The 17,261-nt window shown below is 43.5% G+C and overlaps 1 protein-coding gene across 2 annotated transcripts in view; it reads right to left on the reverse strand.

The window, feature by feature from the left end:
• Positions 1–16,803, reverse strand: part of Oprk1 (opioid receptor kappa 1) — a 23,362-nt gene extending 6,559 nt beyond the window's left edge. Inside the window, exons 1-3 of one of the 2 annotated variants that reach the window (XM_005362246.2) lie at positions 16,634–16,803; positions 15,897–16,166; positions 3,982–4,334 (exon numbers count right to left, since the gene is read on the reverse strand). In XM_005362246.2, coding sequence (XP_005362303.1) covers positions 3,982–4,334; positions 15,897–16,153 — 610 coding nt within the window. In that variant the 5' untranslated portion in view covers positions 16,154–16,166; positions 16,634–16,803. Of the gene's footprint in view, positions 1–3,981; positions 4,335–15,896; positions 16,240–16,633 lie in introns of those variants that run through there. The other variant, XM_013351775.2, reaches the window with a different exon arrangement.
• Positions 16,804–17,261: the final 458 nt, after the last annotated feature.

Raw genomic sequence — 17,261 nt, forward strand, 5'->3', positions numbered from 1 at the left:
AAAAAAAAAAAAAAAAAAAAAAAAAGCAATGTAATGATGCCTAAGAATATTCTGCCACACTTGTAGATTTATAGCCCAGGCCAGTTGTCATCAAACAGGCTTTATCTAGCAGCTGATGGAAACAGATGCAGACCAGACTCATAGCCAAACATTAGGCCGAGCTTGGGAAATTCTGCAGAAAAGGGGAAGGAAGGATTATAAAGGCCAAAGGGGTCAAAAACACTACAAGAAAAGCCACAGAACAAACTATTCTGGGTTCAAGGGGATCACAGATACTGAACTAAAAATCATAAACATTTTCTTGCAGATAAGAAGTATGTGTTGGGGGTGGGGAAGTTGTTTAATCTTTGTAGGTCTCTTTCTCACAGAAGTTTCAGTTGAAAAGTCATTTCAAAAATATTTACACAGAGGTTCCTTTCTTTGGTTGTCTTCCTGACAATGTGTGCTACTTATATGTTATTTACTACATAGACAGATCATTTTCTTTTAGGAAATTATGAGGTCATTATTTTTTTTCTCTCTATTCTCTCTAGAATGTAAACACCCCTAGAATAAGGATTAAGTCTAAATTATTCTTTAGTACAAGGGTCATACCTACAGCACATACTAAAAAATGAGAACGAATCATTAAAATAATGGTTAAACACATGCCATGTACATACAAAACCCTTGTGCATCTAATAGGTAAGAGTTACTCATCAAACTTGGAAGCATGACACCGAACTGATGAAACTGGGTTGTATAATTTAACTGTGAAGGCTCCTTTCACTTAAACTACCCCACAGATACTTGCATCTTAGTAAATATTTGATCAACAGGTATTATTGATGTGGAAAATGAGCAATGGTAGCTACTTTTAAAAATACATTCGAAATAGACACCAGTTGTGGGGTGGGAGTGGCCTCCAAATGTGCCCTAGGCACTGAACATGTGCCACCAATGAGGAAGGCCCACAAATGGCCCTAACCCATGGCTTGTTTCAAACATCTGCTCTGGAAAAAGAAGGCATGTTCTAACTGAATTATCTTTAAGGTTGCTTTAGTTAAAAAGCAGTGTTTTTCAAACATCACATGATTGTTCTCACAGACAGAATTTAAAGACCTTGACCCTATTGAAGGTCAGGCTAGAATTGTAGCTTCAGGATTTCTTTCCCTTTGCAGATTAGTAGAGTACGGTCATAGCTCTCATTGGCACGTAGTCCAACACCTACGACTTCTATAATTAAAATTAGATCCAACAGCCAAATTAAAGATTTGTTTTTTTAGTCATTTTGCTGTATGCTTGTTTTGTTTCTTGTTTTAGTTTTTGAAATTAAGCTTTATCATTTCCCTTTCCTCTCTCCAAACATTCCTATGTATACCCCTCACTCTCTCAAATTCATGACCTCTATTTCTTTAACTGCTGTTGCATACATATGCATATATATATAATTACTAAATATATAAATATAACCAGCTCATTGTGTATAATGCTACTCGTCTGTATGTTTTCAGGGATGACCATTTGATATTGTATAAGTAACTGAGGATTATTCCCTAGGGAGGGCTATTTCTCCTGCTTCTAGCATCCCTTACCTGCCTACAATTCTTTGTCTAGGGTTGCCTACATAGTACTGGTGATAAGCAGATTATGATTTACTAAAATAAATAATTCGCACATATGTAAACATAAAATTCAATATTTAATACCCATAAAGTGAAACCATTGCTATATACAAGAGCCCTCACTATTGCACAGGCATCAGAAGATGTTGGTGAACATCAGCAAGTCACAGCAACCTCTGAGGACCAGGGTGGTAGCTGATGACACTGACATGCTGAAGAACAGTACCAGCCAGTCATTTCCAGTTAGAAAGATGGCCTCAATCACTCCTCCTACTCATCAAACAGTTCTCACAGGCAGCTGGGGTAGCACTCCAAAATGCCTGCAGTCCACAGAAACCACCTTTCATAATACAAACAAAATCGCAACTAGAAAAATGTAAAAGGAAAAAAACAGATATCCTGCAAACCACCTTACTGTGCTCTCCTTTGCTGCACAGATTCGTCTTCACTGACCTCGGTGCCTCTTTTCCTCTACAGCATCTATGCATTCATCGCCAGCAACATCTATCTGGAAACAAACATATCTCTCTACATTTCATCTATCAAAACCCTAACTGAAACTCATTTCTCCTAGAGTATCATTGTCTGACACATGTTAGAGCTAATAAAGTAGTTAAATTTGCAAGTGGAACACAAAATATAAAACCAGGTCTATATTTGCCCTGGGAAAGTCCTCTATCACCTTTTGCTACAAAGCCCCTTCTCATCTTAGCAGGTGCAGAGCATTGCTCCAGGATGGGATTTGTATTTACAGACACCTGAGCCTCAGAAAAGCTTCTTGCCATTGATCTCCCCCTTAATGTAGTCATGAAAAAATAAATTCTTCTGTGTGACCATTCATCTTCCCAACTGCTTGTTTGATGACAAGTGTCATAGTCCAACTCCTGATGTAGCTGTGCTGAGAACTTGCAACACGGTTCAGAAGAAAATGCCATGAGAACACGACACCAAGAATAACCCCCTATTATAAGCTGCCAATTTTGGGGTGACGATGTGTTCATCTAGACTGGGCTGTGACAAGGGTGCCACTCTACTGGGGGTGCTGAGAACGAAGGTGACGCAAGTCTGCTGTTAAGACACAGACTGGAAATCTACTTTGCATTTCAATTTTGATATGACCCTCAAATTTCTCTAAAATAAAGGATCTAGAATGAACAAAAGTCACCCATGCCTGGACCGTGTAAGATAAGCAATGATTTTAGTGCCTGTCTTCTTCCTAAGTCCTTGCTACACATACTCAATTATCTGTACTCACAGGTACTACAAAGCTCGCTAATAAAAGGATGCATCTGGACACCTGCAAGAGCATTAAGCAGTATTTATACAGTTCAAAGGCTGTTTACCTGCTCCCCTCTGGGGAATCTTTATTAAGATCAAGGATATTTTCCATAGCTTCAAAAGCAAAACTCTGGAGACAGTGGTTTTAACCTTAGTTTCAGGTCAGACTAAGCTAGGTCACACTCCAGCTTGGTTAAGCCAGGCACCCCAAGACTGCTACTCAGGCACTGGTGTATTCTCAAGAACCCAGGCAACTTCATCCCTCATCCCAATTTGATGAACACAGGGAAAGAATAGTGTCCCTGTTTGCATAGAGCAAGAATTGTAAGCACCTGTGAACCTGATCATGAGCGGACCTAAGCCAATGGAGAAAAGGTATATGAGGAATAACCTTAAAGTGGAATGGAGAAAGATCTCACATATGTGTTTAATAATTTAATCCCTTGTTGGGAAGAAAAAGAAGGAAAGCCATGGGATGGCTAGGTTGCATTTTCAAAACCTTCTTGCCTTTGGTTCCTTACTTCATACCCTTTCAGACTGCATTTTCTCCCGGTCATAAGAGTAATGAGTATGATGGAATTGAGTAGCAGTTAGAAGACCTTGTGTGCACACACTTTTCTTCTTATGACCAACAGAAATCGCGTCAGGATTTTCACACTCACTTTCTGGTTGGTTTGCTACATTGTTAGTTAAAATACAAATGTTTCCAAAGTATGTTTTGTAGAATGGTACGGTAAATCCCAGTGTCACAAAAGCTTTTGTGGAAAGTAAGGGAAGAAAAGAAATAAAAAGGTAGCCAGTGTATATAGTTTTCCCTCCCTGGATTTACAGTTCCTCCAGAATCACCAAGTGCTTTAAAGATCTGAGACTTCTGGGTGTCTATGCTCTGGCACTGTCATCGCCCCACTCCAGGTTTGGAGGTGAAAAGAAAAAAAATTTTTCTGTTTCTAATCCTCCATGGATTTATAAATTATACATTACTTTTTGTTTGCTTGTTTCCCGATAGATATGTGTTCCACTAGTTCCCAAAGTTAAAAAAAAAAGTTTATCTAATCAAAAATTCTATTTTTATAAGTGGGATGAAAGCAATGGATGTTACCTTCCCTAACTTTAGTGCCTCCCAGGACGATCGCTGATATACCAACAGATGAGGACAGAAGCCAAATGCAGATGTTGATGATCTTCGCTTTCAAAGGTGTGCGGAAATCCAAGGCTTTCACGGGGTGACACACAGCAATGTAGCGATCCACACTCATCATCGTCAAGGTGAATATGCTGGTGAACATGTTGTAGTAGTCTATGGAAATTACAATTTTGCACAGAACGTCCCCAAAAGGCCAGGAATTCATCAAGTAGACAGCGCTCTGGAAGGGCATGGTGGTGGTAACCAAAGCATCTGCCAAAGCCAGGTTAAAAATGTATATGTTGGTTGCTGTCTTCATCTTCGTGTATCTAAATGATAAGAAAAAATGTCAGTTCCTTCCAGCTCTGCAACTTAAACCCAGAGGGTGAATGTTAGTGGCAGTCACTGAATGATTAATTTTGCTATGCAATTACTTGTTCCCTTGTAGTCATTGCGTGCGCAGATTGTAAAAGGTTTGATTAAAGTTTTGTCTTAGTGCTTTGCTCAAAACATTTAAATAAAAAAAGAGAATGAAGAAAGTACAGATCAATAAATAGATGAATACACAGACAGACTAGAGTACATAGAGGTCTCAGTGTTATAGGTGATGATTTATTTTAATCCTTCATAGAGGTCTTACCTTAAGTATTTTTGAAACACTTTTCTTTTGTTTGTCTAATGCAAACCCTTTTCCCTTCATAGTTATTTTGACAAATCAATCGCTGTAATCATTTACTTTTATTATTACTTTTGAAAGTACAAAATGGTGTTCAATTTTAAAATGTGTCCAGCAGTAGAGGCCAAAGCACAATTAGAGTCATTGATTTCTGCTAGCCAATATGCCACCAACTTGCCATTTTAAGTGTAGTATATAAACAAGACGGATCAAGATGAGATATATTTGATACAGCAACATCACAGTAGATAAAAATAAATTCTGTCTTTCTCTATCCCAGTCCTAGACGGGTTTTTAAAGTATACAGTTGTCTCAATTTGCAGTCAAGGGGACAATAATGTTCAAGTTGAGTTGGCAAGACTGCCCAGAAGCTGAAATCATTCTCTACACTACAACACAAAACTCAGAGTAACATATCTCCTCAAATCTGAATCAACAATCAAAGAGTCGTTCCTTGAAGGAATACTTCCTCCAGAATCCATTGAGCAGTAAATACTCATAGTGCTTGACCTCTCCGAAGCCAAGAAAAACAGTGTGCTAATTCCTTTCCGTGTCCCTCAGAATTGTAAACTTTACCTCAATGAATGCACCCTGTCCTCCTAAGACACATACATTTCCTCAGGAAAACACCCTGCTGTCAGTGATAACAGAGAAATGGGATGGTGTTGCCCAAGGTGAAGGCACAGTCCTGAGTCTCAGCTTCCTGAGTCAGTTTCTGATACACAAGGATAGTAAGCTGGGAGCCTAGGAGAGAGGCCACTGTGAAGTCTGGCTCCACACATCTGGCAGGAATGGATGCCTGCTACCCTCAGCATCCACTGCCTTTCATATCCTCCTTCTCGTCTTAAGAGAAACAAAGAATGCCATTGGCTGGGTGGGAGGGCATTACAAGGAACAGGAACAAAGCTAGCAAGTTCTGGTTTCCTCCATGGTTCATTTCTAAATGAGTGATTTACTCAGGGAAGTAGGGCAACACATTACACCTTTGGAAATTTAACTCAAATATCATTAAATGGCCTATATGTATCTGAAAGCTTTTAAGACTTTATAACCAAATACTCATATCTTTCTAAAAGCACAGATAACTAAGCAAGCACAGTTAGGGAAGTAATGTTTCTGATGAGAAAATATAGACTGCAATACATTTTAATATTGCCTATTTTAAAATGTGATTTTATGTTTGAAAAAAATACAGGTTATAGGCATAATTCCTACTCCTTCAAGTTCCCTGAAGAAAAATCTCTGATATTATTAGAAGTTTCAGCTGGTGTAGCTTTGGTATCTACTCTTGTTTTTGGGGTATCTGAAGTTCCTGTGTCTTCATTAACATGCACTGCCATACTTTGCTTTATAAAATTAGACATACCAGGGTCATGATCTCCAGTTTTCTCCCTTCCAGTTAACAGACAGACTTCACTAGGGGTAATTAGTCAGTTTTGAATCGTGATGAAAAATACCTGAGCTATTCAACTTGTCTGTAGAAAGGGTTAATTCTGTTCCCTTTCTTGGAGGTTCTATACCATGTCAGTAGCTACAGGTCAGTGGTAAGGTGGCACATCTGGGCAGGCATGCACAACAGAGCACAGCAGAGCAGAGAGCCATTCGTTTTACCAGTAGCGAGGAATATGAAGAGGAACATGAAATCCCATTTAAGGACACACCTACAAAAGTCCAAAGACCACCCACTACCCTGCATACATTAAGGGTCTAAGGCCACATATTCAACACACAGGTCACTGGGCAATGTTCAAGATCCAGAGAATAGCAAGGACCTAATAGATAAGCCTCAGTTTCCTTGTATATAATATACACGCTCACTAGCCGGGCGATGGTGGCGCATGCCTTTAATCCCAGCACTCGGGAGGCAGAGGCAGGTGGACCTCTGTGAGTTCGAGACCAGCCTGGTCTACAGAGCTAGTTCCAGGACAGGCTCGAAAGCCACAGAGAAACCCTGTCTCGAAAAAACAACAACAACAACAAAAAAATATACACGCTCACTACACAGTATTCCAAAGGTAACTTTGGGGCCTGGGGCAAAATGTATTTCTCCCTTTTCCCAGCAACTGTGTCTGATTTATATCCTGTGCCCCAACCCTTCCTCCTCTCCCTTTTGTATTTGGGGTGAATCTAATAGCAAACCCAGAAAACAAAGCTGGATGTAGCTTCCAGATAACGCTCATGCCCACTTTACCCAATTTAGCTTGAACACAAAGATGGTGGTCAAATGAAACTTGAGCTCTGACATAGAAAAACACAAGTGCAAGAATACTAAAATGAAAGAAGATATGGATTCAAAGTCATCATAAGATGTTGGGTGAAATCTGGTTTTTAGCTTTTCAAAATATTTATAAGCAATAGATGCATAAAACTGTATAAGATCTGAATTTAGAAAGATTCCACGTCATGTCATCAGAGTTCAGAAAAAAAAAAAGAACTGAGCACAGAGAGCAAGCACAGTGAGGAGTCATTTCAAAAAGCTTTCCATCCGGAATGTAGACTTTATCTCGCTTAGGCCTCTCAGTAACTCCATGTGCTAGAGCCTAACATTGCTGTTCCACAAACGAGGCAACTAAGAATCATGTAATTCTCTTTTTAAATATCTTCAAGTGATATAAATACAAATTAAAGTGCAGAAACTTCAATCCAGGAGTTAGAAATCAAGTTATGTATTCCTCCATCTGTCATTCCGGTTCCCAAATAACTTTCAAAAATCTATTGTTCTGACTTCCGTTTGTCTTACTTGATTCTCACCCTGCCCTTCAAACTGCCTCGGAGATTTATGCCTTTTCACACCTCTAACTGAAGACATGTGGTCTCGAGTGATCTGTGCAGCACAGAGACAGACCTTGCTTTGAAGAACAGGGCTGGGCTCCAGCCTGCAGACAGGTGCTTAGAAACCTGCCACACTGATGGGACAGAGAGCTCACAAGCAGAACCAAACGAAAGAATGAGCCAGAAATTCAATAGAATTAACAGTCTTGGAGGAAGTACGCTGTGCTGGATTCCATGAACATGTAAGTGGAAACCAAGACCTCTACAATCAGAGATTCTGGCGGAGCCCCCAGGAGCTGTTTATAATTAACTACAACAAAATGTTAGCCAGTCTTTTAATTCATTTTATGTCCACTGAAGAGAAGACATAGGGTTTTTTTTTTCTTGAAATAGAACATGATTGTTCTCCATTTCAACCGCAATGCTTTACAGAAATTTGCAAGCATTTAAAGTAAAATGTCACCATCAAGGTGGGAAGCTTGGGCTTGTGTGCAGAAGCTGAAGGTGGGTTAACTGGAAATGGTTGCCCTTCTTAGCATCCACATCAAAGGAGCGTATGGCACAAAAAGGCAAACACGGGGGTTTCTCCTCGCTAATCTCCACAGAGCTACAACCCTGAGTCACAATACTGTACACTGGACAGGAGGAGAAAGACAGACCAAGAAGAGGGCAGAGGTTCTTTACCCGGTAGACATGGGTTCTGAGAGTCCTCAAGAAACACAGGACTATACTATAGGTCGTTAGGGCAGGGCCATGGGAGGTTATTACAATTAACAAGAAGAGCAGCAGCTGCCTTGGTGATGATGGTAGCGGCCACCATCCCCTAAGCACTTATCACGGGGCAGGCCCTGCTGTGTGACTCTGTGTGTGTGTGTGTGTGTGTGTGTGTGTGTGTGTGTGTGTGTGTGTGTGTGTGATTTAACCATCACCACAACTTTACCAGCTCACATGCAACTCCTAAAGCACCATCTTCCACTTGGTAAGTCACTAGTAAGTGCATAAAAGAGTTTTGTTCTTATGGGTCGTAGGTATCCACTGGCCCAACACCACTGTTCCCACCCATCTAGTCTTCTATCATTCCCTAGAAAGCCTATCTCCTAAAGCCTCACTACCTCCTGCAAAGGATACTGGATACCAACCATATCTCTGTATCCTTATCACCTGGTAAGCTCAAGTTCCCATCAGGTTCTCTCTCTTACCAATCTGAACAGATTTTCCTGATTTCTCGCTTCTTTCCCTCTGTGTGTTCACAAATGCAATGTAAATAGTAGTTACACTCAGTGTTTGGGAGGGTGTTGTTGTTTCTGTGAGTTTGTTAAATGGCACGGATTTGGTACAGACACAAACCAAGACAGGCCTAAGGACGTTTGGTTGAATCTACAAAGACAGAATCCACAGATGTGAAGAGCCAACTGTAGTGATTTGGAGGTGGAGGGTGGCAACGAATGAATTCAAAGGAACAGGTAACTTGTTCTACAGTGAAAGCCAGTGACATAGTAGAAACCCAAACTTTGCTACCAACGTAATGAAAAGTACAACTCCACTAAACCCATGGATCTGGCATCTATCTTCCAACACTGGCACTGCCCACATTCAGACTCAGTAGGAGGAAAGCTGGGCAGCCTCAGGGAAACACGGTCCTTTTGAGCAAGCAGTAGACCAATATGACAAGAGGCAAGCAAGTGGTGGGTGGGCTTTCTTTTGCATTGCCAACAAGAATGATGTATTCGCTATGTTGGGTATGTTTTCCAGGTTGCAAGACATGCTGGCTTCTGTGCTTGTGATATAAAATGGTGGGTAAATGAGGAGACACTGGTCAAAGATACAAATCCTCTGTTACAAGATGAATTCACTCTGGAGGGAAAAAATGTATACGTGATGTCTATAATTACTTACTATAGTGTGGATCTGAGAATTCTTAAGTGTGCCTCCTATAACTGGCACTCTCAGAGAAGCAACTCTGTGTGGTAATGTAGGTGTTTATGTTAAACATTTCACAGTACATGCATGTCTTAAACGATGTTAGTTTTCTGTCACAGTAACAAAATACCGGAGGTAATCAGTCTGTAATGAGGAAAGCTTGTCTCGGCTTCCACTTTGGGAGCTTTCAGTTCACTATTGGCACATTTGTTTGGAGACGGTCATGATGGCTCAGTATGTCATGGAAGAGGAGGCCTATTTACCTCAATGGGGGAGAGGGGAGAGAGAGCAAGAGCTCATGTATGCACCCCACAATCTCTCCTTCAAGGTCCTGCAACCTCACTTTCTTACATTGTGCCATACCTCTTAAACATCCCACCACCTCTGAGCAGCACTTTAAGTGTATGACAACATCTTCAACATGCAGGCTTTTAAGTGACATTTTAAAATGAACTTTAAGTACAAATGACCTAACCACACCTTCAACACAAGTCATTTTCAGTAGTCAATTAGACCTCAGTGGAAGCTGATAGGGTGAAACAAATCCAGCGCAAACCATGGAGTCTGGGTGGCAATCCTGAGTCTGTGCAGGTAGATCAGTTGTCTCATTCTGGTTGGGGCAGGACACTGATGGTAGAAAGACTGCATGTGAGGGTCAGGGTATGTAGAAAATCGATGCCTTTCTTTCAAGTTTTCTGTGAACTCAACTATTAGTTTAGAAAAGTCTCTTTTAAGATATTAAATAAAATTAAAATGATTAGGAATGAAGATTGTCCTGATCTGACTTCTCAGTTGAATGACTTGAAAACATAATGAGTTTGCTTCATTAAATTCTCCTGATATCTTCAGTTCATCTCAATAAAATTAATTTGTTAAACATCCTTCTAGATTACTTGATATTGAAATCGTGGTTGCTTACTAAGAGGCAGTAGTAGTTTGTTCATTTCTGAAAAGAAAGGAAATATGGTTCTTGCCTCTGAGCTGGGTCTGACATTGCCTCTGTCCACAGTAGCTCCGTGGAACCTCATTCCCATTGGAGCCACGGTGTTTCCATTGTTCACCCTTGTGCACAGAGCCAGCATAGGAGGATGAAACAGGAACACAAGATGGTGTTCTTGCTCAGGTAACCAAGTACAAGAGCAACCCTAGGACAAGCATCACACCTGGGCACCCAAGCAACCCAGTACAGCGACAATCCTAAGGCAGGCATCACAACTGGGCAGGCTGTCCCAGCAGGACTGTGGCCCCTTAAGGAGGATGGGGAATGCGCAAGAAGCAATTTCACTGGAGTAGTCAGTGGCTGGGAAGAGATCATCCCTTCCTCTTGGTATTGTCACAATTCTAGCATGTGCAGTCAGGCACAGCCATCTGGGCACCAAAAGGCATGTATTTAAAATTATTTCTATGGCTTCATACAGAAGTCTGAAGAGTTGACATAAGCAAAGATTTAAGTCTCTTATGAAAATTCTGACCTTATGAAAATTTTGGATAGTAAGTGTCACATAAATGAACAAATAGCCCACAAGAGTTTTGCAGCATTAACTCCATTCTTCAAATCCATCCTCCTATGAGGTTTGGTAGTACAGGGCTGCCACTCCAGTCCTTGCTTGGCTGAAGTAAGCAGATAGTTTGAGGGGAGTGTGGAGAATTTAGAGACGGTCTCAAAAACAAAGACTACCACCAACTATTTTTCTTCTACAAATTTTCTTTATCTATGACATAAACTGGCATGCCCTTTTAAAGAGAAGGTGAAGCGCAAGTAATTGTTACCTTCAAAGCTCTTGATACAATCCTAAGCCTATATTACTTATCCCACTGAAATCCCTCCTATCCCAGAAGGGCAGCTGTCTCACAGCCACAGAACTGTAGATTTGTAGTCAAGCACAGAGCCTCCAAGGGCAACGATGTCTGCCTGCATACAGAAGTCAAGCTAGGGTGAAGGAGGTGCCACCCCCACAGTTCCTAGGAAGATACTGCCACTGAGGATGCATTTCAATAGCTAATGGAGAGAATTCCTCCCTCCCAGGAAGACACAAACTAGCCTGAAACCAGCCCCAAGGCAGATGCCAGGAAAGAAAGTACAGTCGGGAGAATGCAATGTGGGAGCAGTTAGAAGGCTTTGTCTGTGGGCTGCTCACTCAGGAAGAGCTCTACAGCATGTTTCTGTCTTTTCTATGGTGCCGAGGCCCTATATGTGCTCACTAAGGGCCCAAACAGAGACATTTCCTCCAGCTCTGTGTTTTAGTTTTTATTTTGAGATTTATTTTACCCTCACTAAGTTGTCCACACAGGCTGTGAGCTCACATTTCTCCTGTTTCAACCTATCAGGTAGCTGGGATTACAGGGCTATGATCCCAGCCCGGCTGACTTCTTTCCTCCCTTCCTCCCTCCGTTCCCCATCCTCTTTATCTTACTGTGGCTGTTTAGCTTCTGTCCTGTAGTGGCTGTGCAGGATCCATACTTCATTGAGCTCACATACTCCACTGAGAGAAAATAGTTTTAACTAATCCACACAAGCAGCTGCCATGAAACTAGCTCTCTTTTGAGAGATTTTTAAACATGTACAAAATAATTGAAGGGAGAAAAAAAAAAAAAAAGATGGGCTCTTAATTTCCGAGGTTGCTTTTGCTCTTCTCGCATAACAGGAAATGTTAATGTTGGTTCCCAGACAGGACGCAGAAAAATGAGAGCATATTGTTTCGCAGGATAAAGCTGCAGGAGGGAGCAGTGGTGCATGGGATGTGACCAGCCACGCTGTCCACCGGCTCTCTTTATGCTCCTCTGCAGTGGTCTGCAATATGTAGAAGGAAGCCAAGCTGATACCCGTGAGACTCTGGAAGACAAGGACATCTAGGGGATTCCTGGGACTCTGTGGAGGGCGTGAAAGAACTGACATGGAAGACGCATTGCTACTGAAGACTCTCCAGCTGGGTCATCGCAATCCTTCCCACACTTATTCAGTTCAGCCACACAGTTTTGTCATTTAGGCTAGACCTGCTCAGAGATAATCTAAATAAGCCAGTATCTGTCCCAAACTTAAGATGACGTAAGCAGAGTGAACTATAGAATTTCTGCGTCGTGGCTTAAGGAAAAGTAAACTTTTTCCTCTTATTTGTAGGTGAATAAATTGGTTTCTTTATGACAATCAAGCTCCGTGCTCAGAAATTTTGGATGGATCAATTAATTTGAGCTTGAAAAATGTAGCCTTTTCCATAGCAATGGTCCTTCCACAGTTACCTTTAAGCCTCTTTCAAGAGAGACAGGGACCTAGAGGGGCTCCCAGGTGCCCAGGGCGATGTCCCCAGTTAGTTCCTGGGGCAGCTGAGGATAGGGAACCTGAAATGATCCTATCCTATAGCCATACTGATGAATATCTTGCATATCACCATAGAACCTTCATCTGGCGATGGATGGAAATAGAGACAGAGACCCACACTGGAGCACTGGACTGAGCTCCCAATGTCCCAATGAGGAGCAGAAGGAGGGAGAACATGAGCAAAAAAGTCAGGACCACGAGGGGTGCACCCGCCCACGGAGACAGTGGAGCTGATCTATTGGGAGCTCACCAAGGCCAGCTGGACTGTGACTGAAAAAGCATGGGATAAAACCGGACTCTCTGAACATGGCGAACAATGAGGGCTGAAGAGAAGCCAAGGACAATGGCACGGGGTTTTGATCCTACTTCATGTTCTGGCTTTGTGGGGGCCTAGCCAGTTTGGATGTTCACCTTCCTAGACCAGGATGGAGGGGGGAGGACTTTGGACTTTCCACAGGGCAGGGAACCCTGACTGCTCTTCAGACTCGAGAGGGAAGGGGAGAGGAGTGGGGGGAGGGGGAGGGAAATGGGAGGCTGGTAGGAGGCGGAATTTTTTTAAAAATAAATACATACATACATACATACATACATACATACATACATAAATAAATATGACTCTTTTGGGGAACTTTCAACACAGTGATGCTGAGCTCCAAAGAAGCAAATGTCCTCTATTCCAGAGCAAGTCTGGGAGTGAGCCGAGCCCTGGCTGCAAATTCCTGAAACCTGGTAAAAGATAAAAGCCTTAGCCTGTCACCAAGACCTGACAAATTTCTCATTTTCCTTTGTTTTTCTCTGTAAAACTTCTTTGTTTATCCTTAAAATTAATTGACAAAGAAATGCACCTTCATAAGAGTGAACTTTTGACCAAATAAAAGTAAATCATGCAGAACTTGAAACTGCAAGGAAGTGCTCTAGAAGAATGAAAAGAGATGGGTTAGAGTCGCAGGCTGAGCTTAATATTTTGGTGTCCTAATCGCTGGCACGTCAGAATGTGACTGGAGACATGACCATCAGAGAAGTCATTAAGATCCAGCGAGACCACACGTCGGCTCATATGCCTGATGTCTGTATTAGAGGTTAGGACATAGTCACATGCCGTAAACGTCCATTTGAGCACTCCGAGATGACAGATGTAAAGAGCGGTGACGTGTCAAAAAGAGATTCCAGAAAATACTGACCTAGTACACTTTAACCTGGGGCTTTCTGCATCTAAACTGTGAAACAAAAGATTCTGTTCTGGAAGCCACCTAGTCTATAGCGCTTTCTAATGGTAGTCCTTTCAGAATAATCCAGGCAGGTCTAGAAATTCAGCAGTGCATGATGGATCATCGGGTAGCCTTCAAGAATGAGGGGGGAGCGGGGAGTCTTTTGGTAAGGCTGGGTAACTGTGGGGGAGTAAGAGAAAGAGAGAGCATGAGAGAGAGAGAGAGAGAGAGAGAGAGAGAGAGAGAGAGAGAGAGAGAGAGTGTTTTGGGGTTTATCATCACTTTCCTGATGATCATGGCAACAAGAAATGAAGGGAGGGAGGGAGAGAGGGAGGGAGGGATGGAGGGTGGAAGGGAGGGTGGAAGGAAGGAAGGAAGGAAGGAAGGAAGGAAGGAAGGAAGGAAGGAAGGAAGGGAAAATAGGAATGAAGCCATGGGGGTGGGGTGTCAGTAGGTTTAATGGTTCTCAGCCAGATGGTGGCTGCTAGGTCTTCACACATTTTTATTTCTTCAAACTTCTTCATCTGGGTGTTACTGTGAAGGGTTTTTGTAGGAGATCTTAGTTGGTCTTAAGTAGGGGTAGCAATAATGAGCACAAGGGTGGGCGGCTGAATCAGAGACAGCACTAAGAGTATAACTGAGGCTGACCAAGGAAGAATTTTTACCCGGGCATATCTTCTAGCCCTTCCTGCTTCCTGCAATACAGATGTCAGGTGCCCCGCTCGCCTCACAATCAAATAAACCAATTCCTTGTGTTCATTCTTTTAGCATACACATATACCACTGGTTCTGTCTCTCTGTTTGAGTAATAAGGAGAATATTCCAGGAGGGCAGAAGAGATCTTTGAGGCCACGGAGGATTTGATCACTTAGGAAACAGAAGAAAGTCATCTACTAAGCAGCCAAAGCTCAGAGGATGTAGGGACACAGAGGGGGAAATGGGGGGCTCTATGAACTGAGTATCATGGCCCATGGCTATGATCCTAGCACTCAGGTTTTTGGAGGCAGGAAGATGGGAACTTGAGACCAGCCTGAACTATAGAATGAATTCAAAGCCCGCAGAAAGAACTTGTGTCAAAAAGCCAAGGGCTAAACAAACAGCTCAGAAGTAGAATACTTGATCTGTGAACATAGCGGACAATGAAGACTACTGAGAACTCAAGAACAATGGCAATGGGTTTTTGATCCTACTGCATGTACTGGCTTTGGGGGAGCCTAGGCAGTTTGGATGTTTACCTTACTAAACCTGGATGAAGGTAGGTGGTCCTTGGACTTCCCACAGATCAGGGAACCCTGATTGATTTTCAGGCTGGGGGGGGGACTTAATTAGGGGAGGGGGAGGGAGATGGGAGGCGGTGGCGGGGAAGAGGCAGAAATCCTTAATAAATAATTAAATTTAAAAAAAAATAAAAATAAAAATAAAGAAGTGGAATACTTGCTTAGCACACTTATTGTGTTTGTTCCTGGGCATTGTGAAATCTTGCTTGTGAATATTCACTAAGCAGAATATTGGTTTTCATTTGATAAGCCACAACACCAGTCTGATGAGTCACAAAAATTCTGAATTATCTCCACTGCATTTGGTGGGCCTGGAATTTATTTAAAGAAATATTTACACAGGGCAGTAAAGTGCTTCGATCCAAAGCAGGTAAGCAAGCAAAGACTTGCATAGATGTTCTTTTATCTTTACCAGGGGATGACCTTGTCATCGGAACCCTGGCACTTTCCCACAGCGCTCTCTCAGCAGAGGTTGGAGCCTCTGCTTTGACAGGCAAGCAGCTCTTAAATCCTAAAGGAACCTTGGGTTTGCCCTGTGTGAACCCCACAGTTTCGTATAAACTCTCCCAGGAAATTCTTGTAAGATGTCACCTTGGAGAGTCTCCAGAACCCTGCACAGAAGAGATCTCACACCTGGCTGGCTCACTCCTACACACGTACACACTGTCAACTCCCCTCCCCTCCCCACCCCTGCCACCACCACACCCTGTCCCCGCACTCACCGAATGATGACAAACATGACCAGCGAGTTGCCCACCAAACCCACCACAAACACCACTGAATAGACAGCGGTGATTATGACAGGGATGGCAGGGGAAACGTGCGCTGTCTCCAGTTGCTGCTCTTCTGAGTCCATGCTGCGGTTCCTGTCCGATTCTACCCAGTTCGGGAACCAAGCACTGCTGTTGGGGAGTGGGCAAGCACTTGGGGTGCAGGTGGGGCCTGGCTCCCCGCGGAAGATCTGGACCGGGGACTCCATGTGAGGGCTGCAGCTGGAAAGGGAGGAGCAGTGATATCTGCGGGGCTGCGGGAGCAGAGGACAGACTGATCCCAGAGAGACAAACTTTGCCTGTGCAGGGGAGGAAGGCAGGCAGGGCTGGCAGGCGGGAGCTTGCAACCCCTTAACTCAGTCTCAGTCTGTGGGCGCTTACCCAGAGGAAGGGGCTTGGAGGATTGGCCTCTTGGTGGCACCCCTTCAACTCCTTAACCTACCCCCCCCCCCCCGCGCGCGCGCACACACACACACACACACACACACACACACACACACACACACACACTCCCACTGATAAACTGAGAGCATTTGCACGTTCCAGGAACCCTGAGGGTGCACGTTGCCCTCAGGCACTGTCCACCCTGCCTGTGTGCCTTTGCAACTATAAGAAGAGCCCCGCCACCCAGATGCACTAAGCCTGAGAGCAACAATCGAACCACTGTGCTCTGAGAGCCCCAAGCTCACCTCCCGATCCCTGACAGGCGACCTCTCCCAAGTCCTTGTCAGACTCCCAGGTGCCACTCAAGTTCCTGGGGTTGTTCTGCCTTAATGGGTCCACATTCGCGCTGCTCAGTGCGTGGCTCCCACAACTGGAGGAGGCTCGGCTGGATGGGATGCAGCCATGAAGGGGCGGAAGCCACCGGCAGATTGAGAGCAGCCGGGCTAGTGGTCCCCCTCCCCCACCCCGCCCCGCCAGAGAGATCTCATCCCCCTCCCTACCCCCTCAGAGGTAGCCAAGGCCCCCACGGCTGCGCAGCCGGCTCTGAACAATTCCAACTTCCCCAGCTGCACACCGCTATGCTCCCTCCCTCAGCGATGCAGCGGGCGGGCAGGCGGGCAGGCTGGCAAGCGGGCAGGCAGGCAGCCCATCATTTAGCTCTGGTCCATTAACAGATAAGAGAGCCCATGCAGTGACCAGAGTTAATGAGACCATTGGGAGTGAATGCACAATGTGTTTGGAATTTCGTGTCTACATAGTTCACAGGACCAGACCCCTTTTAGGCAAGGGGACTAATCGTGGTGATATTGAATTTTATTTATTCAGGATCCAATAAAGTTGCAAAATAATCTAGTCAGAATCAAACTGGTCATA

The sequence above is a fragment of the Microtus ochrogaster genome, linkage group LG5 (assembly GCF_000317375.1).
Source record: "Microtus ochrogaster isolate Prairie Vole_2 linkage group LG5, MicOch1.0, whole genome shotgun sequence".
NCBI classification, from domain to species: Eukaryota; Metazoa; Chordata; class Mammalia; order Rodentia; family Cricetidae; genus Microtus; species Microtus ochrogaster.